Genomic DNA, 15,712 nt, shown 5'->3' on the forward strand with positions numbered 1-15,712 from the left:
TTGGTGTGAAGATTACAAGGGGCAAATTGGGTCATGTCCCTTTAAAAATGTGGCGCCTAGTTGAGAATGCAAATTGCTTATTTGTTTGTTTGTTTGCTTGAATGCTCGCGCACGCGCCCTGCCGAGGGCGCGGCGGAAGACTGAAAAGTCGAGGAGAAAAAGCGAAACCATCCCCGACTCCTTCGTCGACGACGCAGCCTGCCAGGACAAAAAGTGATCCGGATAAACGCTAGCGAAGCGCGTACGCTCACAAGCTCCGTCGGGGAGTCACATTTGGGAGAGGATGAAGCCCACTGAGATGACTCAAGTCGGTGGGGGCGCACCAGTGGGGAAAAGGCTCCGCTTTCAACGTCCATATGGTGAGGCACTCATGCATGCACACGCGGACACGTCATCCTTCACCGCTCGGTTGCACAACAGGAAACACATGGCCCATCGCCAATTGGCCTTTCCTCTGTCCGGAGTGCGCGTGCGCAGTGTAGTGGCGTCACTGGCTGACATCATTGCTCAGAAAGGCTACGCGTGGAATAGCGCGCGTGCACGGCATCTCCGTGGGGACCGCCCGGGGGTGAGATGGTGGGGGCTGGGTTTCAGGGGCGTGGATTGTGAGGGGCTGCGTGGCCGTGGCGAGGCAAGCACGCGCCCACTTGGACCCCGGTTGTAGTCGCTCATGGAACCCGTGAGAAATAAGAAAAACCTTACTCCTCTGCGCCGCGTGCGCTGCAAAAGCACAGGTGAGCGTCCATCTAAACACACACACACGCACGCGTGGACACGCGCGCACGCACATAGACACACACGTGAACCTGAGGTGACGTTTCAGGAAGTCTACTCGTTGTGCGTGACGTCATGTGTCAGGGATTTGTCGTATTGAATGTGGGCCACCGCAGGGGTCAAATGGTTGAACATGACTGAGGTCTGAATCCGTGTAATCTGATGCATTAGGTTAGATCAACATCTATGTCAGGGGTGTCCAAAGTTTTTGCCAAGGGGGCCAGATTTTATGTGGTAAAATGTCGGGGGGCCGACCTTGGCTGACATTCTTTACATTGAACAACAATATTGTTCAACAAATTTTAGTAAGCCAGTCTGTTTCACATTTCCATTTTTATTTTAATTTCAACAATCTTAAGAATTTCTTTTGGTTCATTTGAAACAGGTATATCACATGCAACTGCTTATTCACTTGACTTTTTCTTAAACAGAAGTCTCCTGAGTGCAAATTGATTGATTTTAAACAAAATGTATCACCATGACTTTTCAATAGTCACAAAACCTTTGACTCGAACAACAGGGAAATGAACAAGCAATACACATATCCACAACTGCAAGGATCATTTGAAATATGACATATCAGTCAATATAAACACGGAGTGATGTCTTGTTAACTCGTGAGTGATGCCCTCTAGTGTCTAAATGCTATTACTCATTTAGTGAATGCTATTACTCATTTAGCCACTAGAGGGAAGCAGTACTCTATGAAACATCACTCCCCAGTCTACGAGACCTCAGTCAATGCAACACGTGTTCCATTGCACCCAACCTGCGGGCCAAACGGCACTGATTTTATGACAGGGGCCGAGGGCCGGATGAAATTCGACCGCGGGCCGGATTTGGCCCGCGGGCCGGACTTTGGACAGATCTATGTTCAAAGGAACTCTTACAACATATGCGAAATCCTCATTTTTAGGGTTTTCCCTTCATTAAAAAAAAACAAAACAAAACGGTAGCAACCCCAAAAGTGTGAAATTCCAGCACCCAACTTGGCAATGTCATTTTTCTTCGGCAAGTCAATCATGATTCTAAACTGGTAAATGGATTTTCAATTGTATAATGCTTCATCACTTTTGGTATTCAGAAAATGCTCATGAGTGAGTCCATGCCGAAACAGAATTTTACGAGCAACCAAAGTTATTGTAGTTAATGAAAACAAAAAAAAACAAACATTGAAAATGAAAAACAAAATGCATTACGAAATAAATTTGAAACATCCTCATTAGGGGCGGCCCGGTGTTCCAGTGGTTAGCGCCTCGACCTCACATGCAGAGGTTCGATTCCAGCTCCGGCCCCCCTGTGTAGAATTTGCATGTTCTCCCCATCCCTGCGTGGGTTTCCTCCCACATTCCAAAAACGTGCATGGCAGGCTGATTGAACACTCAAAATTGTCCCTTGGTGTGAGTGTGAGTGTGAGCGTGCGTGGTTGTTCGTCTCTGTGTGCCTCTTGTGGCTGAGCTCTTCCGGCTCGTGTCATCGTCCAATCAGCAACGCTCCATCATTTGCCATCAGCCAAACAGATGCTTGGTTGACTCCGCCCCTTCTCATGAGAGACTTTAAAAGTCTGCAATGTCTGCAAACACACACTCACACGCACACAGCCACAGCCATGTCCCACAGTCAGAGCCCACTCACTCAAACACGACTGGAAAAAACGTGGGTGCCATGGGTTCCCAACCGACTAAGCAAGCGTCGAGGATGTGAGTACTGGAACTTGTCGGCTTGTGTGCATGGTTTTGCATGTGCATTTATGTGCCATATGTGGCGTTCCTTGGCGCGTGCAGGGCACCCTGCCGGTCATTCACCCCCGAGGTGATCACTGGGCAACTATAATTTCCCCCTAAATCTGATTTCTGATTTTTATCTATTTTTTCCCTTTCGATCAAAAGAAAAAGCAAATGACAATATTCAAAACTTGGATAAAGAGGTCCTTGACCTAAATACTTAAAAACAACAACAACAACAAAAACAACATTTAAAACATTTGACAAGTTAACACTAATACATTTTCAATATATTCCTTTTAGAAATCATTTATAACAACAAAACGAACTGTCAGCACAGCGCTTTGCTAACTTTCTGTGATGAACCAGCTCTTCCATGAAGAAATGGACTTTTGTCGGTCTTATCTCATAAGATAAGATAAGATATCCTTTATTTGTCCCACACTGGGGAAATTTACAGCCTCCAGCAGCAAGAATGTAGGTAGAAAGAAGAAAGAAGGAAAAAAACAACAACAAACACCGTTCAATTAAGTGCAATATGAACACAAAATGGATAAATCGCAGTGCTATTTACAATTGTCTTTCAAATCATTTAATTATTATTATTATTATTGTTGTTATTTTTATTCAGCAGCCTGACAGCAGTCGGTAGGAACGAGCGGTGGTATCTCTCCTACTTGCACCGCAGGTGTAACAGTCTCTGGCTGAAGGAGCTACCAAGTGCTGTCAGGGCGGGCTGGAGGGGGTGGGAGGGACTGGCCATCATAGCTTTTAGCTTAGTGAGCATCCTTCTGTTGCCCACCTCCTCCAGAATGTCAAGGGAGCAACCCAGAACAGAACTGGCCTTCCTGACCAGTCGCTCCAGTCTCTTTCTGTCCCGGGCTGAGATGCTGCCTGACCAGCAGACAATGCCATAATGGATGGCCGAGGCCACCACCGAGTTATAGAAAGTCTTTTGGCCTTCACCAGTTTGCTGACGTGATGATGGCAAAATCATTTTTGTTATTGTTTTTCAGCCTCGGTACCGCAATTTACCAACTCACCCACCATGATAGTTATGGTGGGACTGCCCGCCCGAGGCAAAACGTACATCTCCAAGAAACTTACCCGGTACCTCAACTGGATTGGCGTCACAACCAAAGGTATCGCATCACGACTCCAACGTGCGAAGATTCTCAAATGCTTAGCTCTACTCAAATTGATCCACAAGTAATATACTGGAATTCAGTTTACATTTTTATTAGTTTATTTATCTTAATTGGTTTGTAGTTACATGAGTGCATTGCCGTCTTTCTCCAACAGTGTTCAACGTGGGACAGTACCGTCGTGACGCGACACGCTCCTACAACAGCTTCGAGTTCTTCAAACCTGACAATGCCGAGGCCATGAAAATCCGGAAGTACGATGAACATAAAACCTTTTCCTCTCCTGCCACAACTTAATCATACTGTCACTGCGATGTCCAACAGGGCGTGCGCCATCGCTGCGCTCAAGGATGTGTGCGAGTACTTCACCAGCGAGCAGGGCCAAGTGGTGGTGAGAACCCTTGAAATGAACCAACCACCTGGACAACATGGATGACAGTCAAAATGATTTATTTCAGCAAATCATGATGTGTTCATTTCAGGTTTTCGATGCCACCAACACGACACCACAACGCAGAGAGCTCATTCTCAGCTTTGCGAAGGAAAACGGCTACAAGGTTTGTTTTTCATTGCTGCTGAAAACCTTAGAGACATCATGAAGGACATTTCACTAGGCACGGGCGATATATCGTGATCGTATCGATATCTCCGCTTAAGAAATCTCGATTGAAAATGAAGACGATATCAGTGGTGGGCTTTCCACGCTCGCCCTGCATGTACAGCTCAAGCCAACTAACTACATCCAATTCTTCCACATGGCAATAATCAGACGGAGGGCGGGAGTAAGCTAGTGACACACACAGACACACACACACACACACGCACACGCACACACAGCCAATGCCAGACACAGCCGTGCGCCATACAGTATATATGGTTCACAAATATTGTTTTACAACAAAACGTAACCATATTTACAAGTTCATATCCTGTGGATAAAATAGCAAAGATTGTGGTAAAAATGTTCCGGCGGTCCGCACCTCGTCGGTCCATTCAGTTAAATGAGAGGGTGTCTCTCACACTTGATCATTATTAGCCACTCATGCAGTAGCAATCTGTGTGTTCCTTGAATTACACTAACTTTATGTAGCTAAAAAAAAATGTGATCCAATATTTACAAAATCCACCTCATTTATTGTCGTTACCCACAATTTTCGCTGGATTAATTAAATTTTTAAATAATAATAATGATAATCTGATCCTCTTGGAGTATCGTATATGTGTTTGCACATCCCCATCATTGTTTCAGGTAGGCAATCACTTTTCTGCCACCCAGAAGTATTCTGGTGCCTATTAGTTACAAAGAATAACAGAAATCTATTGTGTATTTTATTCATAATAATATTTGTCTTTTATCACCTCATGTCGGTTCAGGTTTTCTTTGTGGAATCCATCTGTGATGATCCAGAGATCATTGCTGAAAATATTAAGGTAGGGTGTGTGCGCATGCGCGATCTGTATCAAAACTAGGTTAATTCAAAACCACACCTACTGACCACTGTTTTTTTTCATCCTGTTGAATTAGCAAGTGAAGCTGAGCAGTCCCGATTACATTGGTTGTGACAAGGACGAGGCTGTAGCTGATTTTCTGAAGAGGATTGAATGTTACAAGTTAACATATGTGGCACTGGACGATAACAAGGACAGGTAGTGTCACTCCTTCACTCCACTCACATACATAAGCCACGCAGGGGATAACTGCGGTATATAGACATACAGTAGCGTTCTAGACCACGAGTCACATCGACTACATGGTCTACATTGAACACGTAAACAAAAGTGACGGACTACTTCAAGTCAACCTTTATGGACAGAATTTCTAGGCGCAGCCGAAGCGTTGAGGGGGTCCGTTGTGGTGGCCTCAGTCTTGCATCTCTGCTTCTTGCAGATGATGTGGTACAGTTGGCTCTTTCAAGCAGGGCTCTCCAATTCTCACTGGAGCATTTCGCACCCGAGTGTGAAGCGGTTGGGATGAAAATCAGCACCTCCAAATCTGAAACCATGGTCCTCAGTCGGAAAAGGGTGGAGTGCCCCCTACGGGTCGGGGAGGAGATCTTGCCCCAAGTGGAGGAGTTTAAGTATCTTGGGGTCTTGTTCACGAGTGAGGGCAGGAGGGAGCGAGAGATCGACAGGCGGATCGGTGCAGCGTCTGCTGTGATGCGGACGTTGTATCGGTCTGTCGTGGTGAAGAAGGAGCAGAGCCAAAGGGCGAAGCTCTCAATTTACCGGTCGATCTACGTTCCAACCCTCATCTTTGGTCACGAGCTATGGGTCGTGACAGAAAGAATGAGATCCCGGCTACAAGCGGCCGAAATTAGTTTTCTCCGCAGGGTGTCCGGGCTCTCCTTTAGTGATAAGGTGAGAAGCTCGGTCATCCGGGAGAATTGCTTCTCCTCCACATCGAGAGGAACCAGATGAGGTGGCTTGGGCATCTGATTCGGATGCCTCTGGAATGACTCCCTGGTGAGGTGTTCCGGGCACGTCCCACCGGGAGGAGACCCAGAGGAAGACCCAGGACACGCTGGAGAGACTATGTCACCCAGCTGGCCTGGGAACGCCTCGGGATCCCCCGGGGAGAGCTGGAAGATGTAGCTAGGGAGAAGGAAGTCTGGGCTTCCCTCCTAAAGCTGCTGCCCCCGCGACCCGACCCCGGATAAGCGATGAAAAATGGATGGATGGATACTTCAAGCATTTACGATTGAAACAGATCTTATTATGCAGGCTAATTTTCTATCTTTAAATACCGCCTCCGAACGACCGGTGCAGAACTGTGCGTAATGATGACTGCAGATGTGGCAAGGAGGAGGTGGAGGTAAAATGAGCAAAGATAGAGAGACATTTGTGTTTTTTGAAATACCAGAAACAACTTATCGTCACATAGCGAATATTCTTCTTTGCATATTTGGGCTTCTGAAAGATCTTAAAGCTGACTTGGAGCCAATTACAAGAAGGTGTCATGCTATATCGCTGCTTTTCTGAGCATTGGGGTCATTTCAGTAAACTGGCAATTGATGCTGGCCACTTCCATTGCAGTTTTTTCGGTGTGCTCAATAAGTGTGTTTTCTTCCACTTTCACTCCCAATTCCATCACTTCAACTTTAACCGTGGTTTAACTTCTCATGGCAAAACCCATCGAAGCAACCTAAGGCGCAAACCCCTTTTTAAATCTCCACCACTTTTATACCTGCTGCGCGCAATCTGTTTTAAGTGAGCGAACAGCACTCAATTCGACGTCAGCAGTCTGGGATCACAGTAAATTAGGCCCAACGACTACAGATCATCTTTACAGGACATGAATCCTGCAGACTATACATACACAACATGGACAATGCATAGATGCTTTCTATCTACAAGATACTTGACCTGAGTTTGACCCTTCAGTTTTGTTGTCTTTCGAGACATTTTTCTTGGAACTTCCCAACTGTGTGATTTTCGTTTTTGCTGATGATATAAACGTGGCCCGATTTGTTTCCCCTGCTTCCCACAAATACAGAAACTTGTCCTACATCAAGATCTTCAACGTGGGCAGCAGATACCTGGTGAACCACGTGCAGGACCACATCCAGAGCAGAATCGTTTACTACCTCATGAATATCCATGTCACACCACGCTCCATCTACCTGTGTCGCCACGGCGAGAGTGAGCTTAACCTGGTGGGCCGAATCGGAGGGGACTCAGGCTTGTCGGCTCGCGGCGCCAAGGTGAGGAGCTGCGTGGCGGGGCAGCGCCGTGGCATGGTAGCTTCGGCTTCTCTCGTTAACACTGCGTCGTTTGTCGTCCCCAGTTTGCCAGCGCTTTGCAAACCTACGTGCACAAGCAGAGCATCAGCGAGCTAAAAGTGTGGACCAGCCACATGAAGAGGACCATCCAGACAGCTGAAGCTCTGGGCGTCGCCTACGAACAGTGGAAGGCTCTCAATGAGATTGACGCTGTGAGTGCGCATTGCCGGTTTGGGAATTTTCTTCAATCAATATTAACTCTACAGGCAAACTTTTGAATTGTTTTAACTGCTATATACGTGTTGCTGAGTCAACAGAGCAGTGTTAGGACGGGAGTTATTACAGTGCACTCCGCTTAATAGAACACCGGTTAATAGAGTAATCCGCTTAATAGAGCAAAAGGCTCTGGAACGGATTTGCCTAATGCAATTTCCTATAAAGATACTCCGCTTAGTAGAACAGATCTCCGCTTAATAGAACAGGCCGTAAGCAATGAACATTGTAAACTAGTGGTTTTCGAAGTGTAGCTATCGCGATACTGTACCACTATCGCGAGAAAACGCAGTAGTTCTAGCCGTATACAGTAACAGGTAGCACGCGTCACTCCACACATAGACACACGCACGTCACAATGGCTTCAACTTCATTCAAGAGACGAGGGCTATAAGAAGGACATACTCAGACGATACGATGCATTGCCGGATTCTCAGAAGGTACGCCCGCGGTTTCCAGGACTTCCCTCTTATCCAGCGCATTGAGAGGGAAGTCAACCGCAAAATTACGGACTCCTGTTTCCAGACAAAAGTAACGAAAATTTTCTCGTGATTTGAGATGTTTGACTGAAGTTGATTAAAGTTGTTGTTTTGTTGTTTGATTAAAGATATGGACGTCCACAGTCGAAATATCTCTTCTAACTCGTCAGCAGGGGTTTTTCTGCGTGCATAACTTGGTCGTCGACGTGTCTGAAGGTGTACCTAATAAAGTGTCTCCGGTTAATAGAAACTCCGCTTAGTAGAACAGAAGCGCTTTGGCCCAATGGTGTTCTATTAAGCGGATTGCACTGTACATCGATCCGTTTCTGCCAGCAGGGGGTGCCTGTGAACGCCTCATCACACGGAAGACTTTCAGTCAAGCTCTGAAGGAGAAGTACACGTTGTTTTTGTGTCAAGGCTAGCCTTCAAACTTTGGCCTCCAGTTCCGCCCACATGAAAGTGTTAGCGCCCCCTATCTGTCAAATAGGTGTGGCTCAAGTCTGGTAACAATTGACTAATATTTCTTGGAAGAATCCACCTCAACCCGAATGCCCTTAAAATAGCCACTTGAAACTAAAATGGCTACTTGTTAGATTTATAGCACTGTTACGTTGTGTTTCAGGGTGTGTGTGAGGAGATGTCCTATGAAGAAATTCAGGAGAATTATCCTGAAGAGTTTGCACTACGAGACCAAGACAAGTATCGCTACCGCTATCCAAAGGGAGAGGTGAATCTTGTTTTCACAATTTTTTCTGATATTTGATCAAAGACAAATGAATTGTTGTCCTAACCCACCTGTTTCAAACTCAAGGCCTGGGGGCCAGTTCTGGCCCACAGCATCATTTTATGTGGCCCGTGAAAACAAATCATGCATGTCAACTTCCATCACCCATGCTAAAATCTGTCCCAGCATTTTAATTGTTGTGTGTAATAAATAACAACGATGAGATTCTGCAAAAGTTTATTTGGTTCGCTTTTTATAATAACTTGAAGAATAATTCAACAAACTTTTAACTTTGATTTATGCTTTCAGAACTTGAAAGCCATTAAATTTTCGAGTATATGATGGAATAATATGACGGGACAACTTAACATTTATTTGGTTTCGCTGTCATAACTGCTCAATGATGGAAGCCGTAACTATGTAGTTGCCTTCAACAAAAATAAGTTTGACACCCCTAGCCTAACCCCGAATGTGAACCTTAAGCCACACCTACTCAAAGTATGCCCTGTGATACAAACCTGTAATGCCTCGTGTTCACTAGTCTTACGAGGACCTGGTCCAGCGTCTGGAGCCCGTCATCATGGAGCTGGAGAGGCAGGAGAACGTGTTGGTCATCTGCCACCAGGCTGTCATGAGATGTTTGCTGGCATACTTCCTGGACAAAAGTGCAGGTGAGCTCGTATCATGTATCATGCTACTCATCGTCCTTTCGCTTGTGCTATTCATAATTAATATGATATGTATTGTGTCTGTCAGTGGAACTGCCCTACCTCAAGTGTCCCCTTCACACGGTCCTCAAACTCACCCCAGTTGCCTACGGTCAGTCACAGATATTCTTCTTCTTGTTATTATTTTTGATAATGTTATTCATATGATTACCATTACCATTGTCATGCTGATTGATTTGTTTTTTTCTTACAGTACTTGATCTATTTTGTGCCCTTTGCATCACTGTCTACTATCGTTCCATTGAATGACTTGCCATTTGAAGGCTGAGCTCCCCCTGGAAATTTTGAGAAAATAAGTCCACAACACCAGTTTCACCAAGTGACATGAAACTGGCTGCTCATGTGCTTCATAATTGGATATATGGAAACGTCTCAAGGGCGCATGCATGTCATTGAACAGGAATTCAGCCATTTGGGTTTGATGCAGACATTTTCTATGAATTCAGGGCTCATAATTTGACAAACTCCTTCTTGGAAATTCACCCTAATAATAATACTAATAATAATAATATATTTCATTTATAGGCGGCTTTCAAAACACTAAAGGGCACTTTACAATCAAAACAAGAACAATAAAACCACAACTAAAATTATAAATAATAAAAGGAGAGATGAAATTAAACTGAGTATGCAATTTTAAATAGGTGGGTTTTGAGATGTGATTTGAATGTGGGAAGAGAATCAAATGAGCCTTACTTTGAGCGGCACTGCTAAACAGGTATCTTAGACAGATTTGGGATTCTAAATTACAAAGCTTTACTGGCTTTGCCATTTAACATAGATGCCTTGACGATCGTTATGATGATTCCCATGAAAAAGTAGTTCCGAGGACGCGTTCGTTGTTGCTGTCAGTGTCACGTTCTGCCCGAGGCGATGAATAGATCGCCTCGTACAGAACAAAATAAAGGGGTGGATTCCCAGTAAAGCAGACACGGAAAGATCTTGTCAGAAAAACAAGAGTCTTTAATGACTAACAGAAAGAGCCCGACAGGGAAACGGTAACAAAAAGCGCTGGTCAAATAAGGACCAGGAAATAAGGAAAACAACCGAAAACGCTCGCTAAAAAAAAAAAACAAAGTGCGAGGAAGTACTGTTTAGGTAATAAATATGTATACAATTTAGAGACTAACGCGAATAACAAGAGTGATGGCCGCACGGCAAGAAGGCAACGAGTAGTTAACAATCGAGGAAATAGCGCGAGAGAACAATGGCACGGCATGGAATTCTCCGGCAGTGAGTGGACTGCCGGAGCCTCTTAATAAAGGCAGATAATCAGCCCGAAATTACGGACAGGTGTGCAGTTGGCGGAGGGAAAAGCCCGCCACCTGCTGGCGGGCACGGGACGTGACAGTCAGCCTTAATTAATACACTGGGCAGCAGAAAATGTTGATCAGATATGGCTTTATGTGTCCTTTTTTGTAGTCCATTGGGTTTTTAAGATAGTTTTATTTTTTAAAAATTTAAATTTATGGATTTTACCATTCATTGTAATTTATAACTATGACGTTTATGAAAACAATTCCACTCGCTACTGAATCTAACACGTAATTCATAAATATTACAAATATATTACTATATAAGACATATTATACTATTGCGACTGCATTATTATCATGAAAATCTGACGTGGAAGAGAAAAAACAAGGGCAGATTCTGAATCTGAGAAAAAATCAAGAACATTGTAAATTGCAATGCTGTTTAAAAAATGTAGTCAAAAATTGTTGACAAGTGTGAATTAAGCACCATTTTGGGGGCCTCAACATGCTCCAAAGGGCAATTGTTTTCTTATTTTTTTTCCCCTTATTACAAGTTTTGAGTAATCATCATAAAATTAGGTGAACATATCTATTACAACAGGATGTTTTAAAAAAGTCTTAAACGCGGATGCCTTAAATTTAACAGGAAGTTGGCCATTTTGATTTGAAGCAGGTTTTTTTTTCAGATTCCGTGAGGAATTCATCAAAATGAGCCCCAATTTGTGAAAAAAGGGGTAAATGAGCAAACTTTTTGCTTACATGTGTCAGAGGATCATTTGGAGGATTGTCCAATAAAGAGGGGTTGATTGGTAATTGCTGCTTTAATTTCTGTTTGTTTTGCTTCTGATGTGGCTGCGGCACAGGATGTAAAGTGGAGTCGGTCTTCTTGAACATTGAGGCTGTAAACACACACCGTGATAAGCCTGAGGTGAGTGCAAACACTTGTGAAATGCAAAACAGTCTCAGCTTTTCATTGTAGGTGACGAGACAAGTAGGTTTGTGGCAATCTTAATTGTAATTATGGTTCCACAATGTGTAATTGTTGAGCTACTGTATAAAGGGACAGTATAAAATGCTTAAAAAGCTTAATGTTCAATTATCATCAGAAAATTATGATCAATCATTATCAAAATGTACATGCACATCTATACTTATCCCACTGCAACCTCCGAAAATATCAAAACAATTGTCACAATATTTGGGATTTTATAGGCAATGATCCTTTTTGTCCCCATAGACACGTGTTCACTATCGAAAAAAAGCGTAGTTACTTAATTTTAGAAAACTAACGACCAATCGTTACCAAAATTCATGTGCACATCTCTCTACCTATGACCACATCAATCTCTGAGAATATCAAAACAATTGCCCCAATATTTTGGATTTAATGGACATTAAGTGTTTTCCTCTCCATGGAAAAGCTTAACGTTACTTGATGTCAGAAAACTGCAATCAGTTATGACCAAAAATCTATGTGGACATCTCAACCTGTTACCGATTTTAAATCCTCTCCATAGATGCTCACTTCCTAAATCCTAAATACTGTGGTGATTGTTTTGATATTTTTAGAGGTTGAAGAGGGCATGAGTAGAGATGAGAATGTGAATTTTGTTGACAATTGATTGCCATTTTCTGACAATCAGCAACTTGAAGCTTTTTTACAACCACATAAAGCATTTCAGACTGTCTCGCTAGAATTCACCCAGAAAATGCAAGTAAATCATGAGCGATCAGTATTTTTCCACAAGGTCAATGTTGATTTTATCTTGAATCATTTCCTTGGTTAGCTTCAAAAGTAGGGCCCATTTAGTGAGCGTGTTTCAGTTCCGCTTGCACACTTGAGCCGGACGTCACACTGTGTTCTCTTTGTCAGAACGTGGACGTGGATAGAGAACCAGAAGAAGCGCTAGAGACTGTCCCGGCGCACATCTAGACCACCACACAAAAAATGAAAACAAAAAACCCCACCAAGTAGCAGGTTTGATTCCTCAGACTGTGTGTGGAAGCGATTACATTTTAATCAAAATCTTATCAGGTGTGTTGATGGAGAGGCATGGCCCAACAGCACAACAGACATACATTTGAGAATTTACTTTTGTAAACAAATCATTTTTTTCTGCATTTGCTGCCCACCCATCAAATGAGATGGATGGACAGCATACACAAGTAAGTAAACGTTGTCATCTGCCTCTATCTGAAATTGTGTCATTCTGCACTTCTGTTAACATGATAACAGAAGCAAACATTTATAATGTCAGATCACTGATCTGTGCTAACACAGCAGCTCTACTTACCGCTAAAAAGTAGGGCAATCTATTTTAACAGCCGAGTTGTGGTTGGTGAAACTTGGTAAAGGTAGAGCTGGGTCCTTGCGATGAAGCCAGGGCTTCATCATTTATTTCTGCGTATTTCGTGACTTTTCTGACCCCATGAGTGCCTATTAAAAAATTAAGTGAGTCGAAATAATCTATAATTGGAGACCTAGGAGTACATGTTCTCCTCTCTATGACAGTTTCAAAAGCCGTTATTGGCCAATTTAACCGCAGACACTCCATTGATTAAATGGCCATTAGGATTTTATTGTATTTTGCCCGTAAGGGTTGTAATTCATTGTAATTAGTGCTGTGGATTCACCAAGTAGAGGATATGCTGGTTTTGGAATCCGCCACTGCAGTTCCGCTTACCTTTTGGCGCAGACATGATATTGCTTTGGAGTTTGTGTGGTTTAAAAAAAGGGACATTTTTTCTTCCTCTCCTGGCACAACTGGCTGAAACAAAATTTGAAGGCTGGATTATGTAAAGTAGCTAAAATTGAAAAGACATAGTTTCCGGGATAGGATTTATGAAACATGAGGACATGTCACAAAATGCACAGAATTTAAAATTCGAGTCATTGAATCATATTCAATGATCTACTTTATGGATGCTCAGGGAATATGTGACTAATCAATGGGTTTATTACTGCAATAATAATTATTGTCATTCATTCATTCATTCATCTTCCGTACCGCTTGATCCTCACTAGGGTCGCGGGGGGTGCTGGAGCCTATCCCAGCTGTCTCCGGGCAGTAGGCGGGGGACACCCTGAATCGGTTGCCAGCCAATCGCAGGGCACACATAGACGAACAACCATCCACGCTCACACTCACACCTAGGGACAATTTAGAGTGTTCAATCAGCCTGCCACACATGTTTTTTTTTTGGAATGTGGGAGGAAACCGGAGCACCCGGAGAAAACCCACGCAGGCCCGGGGAGAACATGCAAACTCCACACAGGGAGGCCGGAGCTGGAATCGAACCTGGTACCTCTGCACTGTGAAGCCGAAGTGCTAACCACTGGACTACCGGGCCGCCCCTTATTGTCATTCAGTGTTCGGATTTTTGTTTCATCTACGTAGCAGTTTCATTACTTTATCGTTATGTGCACTTTCAACCAACGTGGACTGTTGACGCAATACTAAGCCAACTAGTCGAGCAGAGTGATTGACGCGCGGTGTGAAAAAAATGAGAGAGGAATCTTGGAGTGGAGTCATCTCCGTCAAACTGTTCAAATATTTTTCACTGTTAGCACAGTTATTTGAATCTTAAATTGGAGTCCACACCCAAACAGTGTGGACAGTTCGCAATGCTTGCAGCTGGCATCACTTCCTTGGAAAAAGCAACCAATGCCTGACATGAATGCCAAATTCTTATAGAATTGTCTATGCACTGTATAGCTTTGTAGTATAGACATTAGACATAGACACTAAACTTTGGAGACACACAATGGGGGGTGGTGCAATAATGACAACTGCGACGATGCCCCTTTGCAGGTGGGGGGAGGGTCCCCTTCTCTGGTCATAAAGATGTATGTCGTTTGTTCAAATGTTTGTCCTTATGAGGAAGAATTTGTCAAATAAAAATGTTGACATGGGTTGTACTGTTTAGTGTTACAAAATGTAACTAAGTCATGGAAAAATAAAATCAAGGAAAAAAACCATCCTTGGCTTCTTGTGCTTTATGAACAAAACGGAATATTTTGAGATTATTTTTTTCAATACTTTGAAATGTGAACGTTATAGGGGTGGAAACATTGTAAACGGGGTACGTTAAAAAGAGGTTCGACCGCACACCTTTTTAATTCACTGTCAATTATGCCACAGGTTGACTCCTTTTGTTGCGATACATCTGTGTTTGACATGTCCATTGGTTTTTGCTTTCTTTTATGTATTATTGTGTTATTGTTTCTTCAAATATTGTGTATGGTACGTGACTGTGTCCATAGGTGATTTTAACATTGTATATTTCATGTATATTTTGGGGGTCATTATTACTACTACCATTAGTCGTACTATCCTCCTGACTACGAGTACCGGTAGTTCAAATTTGTTCTCTGTAGAGGACAGTTGTGAACCTAAATATCTCCCACCCATTGCATCCAATCGCATTAACTCCTTTTGTTACTCTAAAGGGGACATTTAGTGCTTTCCAATGATACCAAATTTGTTAGAAAAAGTAAGAAAATGGCTTCCCTCAGTGCAAGCACTTTTTATGGGAAGAGAAAAAAGTAATACTTTTTACCAAACACATTTTGTCTTGAAATGCTGTTGCCATTTTAATTATAAGACTCTTATGAACACGTTAAAGCGTTGTTTGAGTTGTTTTAAGTGTATTCGAGCCTGTTTAAAAAATGTACTGGGATTTCAAAAATTTCTTTTGGAGTAGTTCAATTACTTCACATAGATTGGTGAATTTCAAAATAAATGTGATTGGCCAAAAATGTTTTCCCTGGTAGTCAGGAGGCTATTAAACATTGATTCATTTATGGTGTTACATTTACAAGGTGTTTATTTAGAGTAGGGGCATTTTTCACGCTCTATATTTATATATGAATTTGTTTCTAGGGTTATT

At 43.0% G+C, this 15,712-nt stretch overlaps 1 protein-coding gene across 4 annotated transcripts; it reads left to right on the plus strand.

Moving 5' to 3' along the window:
- The first annotated feature begins 7 nt into the window (after positions 1 to 7).
- LOC127595440 (6-phosphofructo-2-kinase/fructose-2,6-bisphosphatase 1-like) lies at positions 8 to 14,464 on the plus strand. 4 transcript variants are annotated; one of them, XM_052056948.1, is made up of 14 exons: positions 8 to 359; positions 3,515 to 3,640; positions 3,801 to 3,897; positions 3,968 to 4,034; positions 4,126 to 4,200; positions 5,018 to 5,074; positions 5,169 to 5,290; positions 7,137 to 7,344; positions 7,428 to 7,574; positions 8,737 to 8,841; positions 9,380 to 9,509; positions 9,595 to 9,657; positions 11,686 to 11,750; positions 12,696 to 14,464. In XM_052056948.1, exons 1-14 carry the CDS (start codon positions 284 to 286, stop codon positions 12,753 to 12,755), a joined length of 1,398 nt encoding a protein of 465 aa, XP_051912908.1. In that variant the 5' UTR covers positions 8 to 283; the 3' UTR covers positions 12,756 to 14,464. The 4 variants fall into 4 exon arrangements, with proteins under 4 accessions (XP_051912908.1, XP_051912909.1, XP_051912907.1 ...); XM_052056949.1 differs by lacking the exon at positions 8 to 359 and adding an exon at positions 400 to 734; XM_052056947.1 differs by lacking the exon at positions 8 to 359 and adding an exon at positions 1,647 to 2,474.
- The last annotated feature ends 1,248 nt before the right edge of the window (positions 14,465 to 15,712 follow it).

The sequence above is a fragment of the Hippocampus zosterae genome, chromosome 2 (genome assembly GCF_025434085.1).
Source record: "Hippocampus zosterae strain Florida chromosome 2, ASM2543408v3, whole genome shotgun sequence".
In the NCBI taxonomy this organism is placed as follows: domain Eukaryota; kingdom Metazoa; phylum Chordata; class Actinopteri; order Syngnathiformes; family Syngnathidae; genus Hippocampus; species Hippocampus zosterae.

Coding starts and splice junctions, on each gene's coding strand:
- LOC127595440 (XM_052056947.1), top strand. CDS start 2,321: ATGAGAGACTTTAAAAGTCTGCAATGTCTGCAAACACACACTCACACG. Junction 3,641..3,800: donor GATTGGCGTCACAACCAAAG/GTATCGCATCAC, acceptor TTTCTCCAACAG/TGTTCAACGTGGGACAGTAC. Junction 9,658..11,685: donor ACTCACCCCAGTTGCCTACG/GTCAGTCACAGA, acceptor GCTGCGGCACAG/GATGTAAAGTGGAGTCGGTC.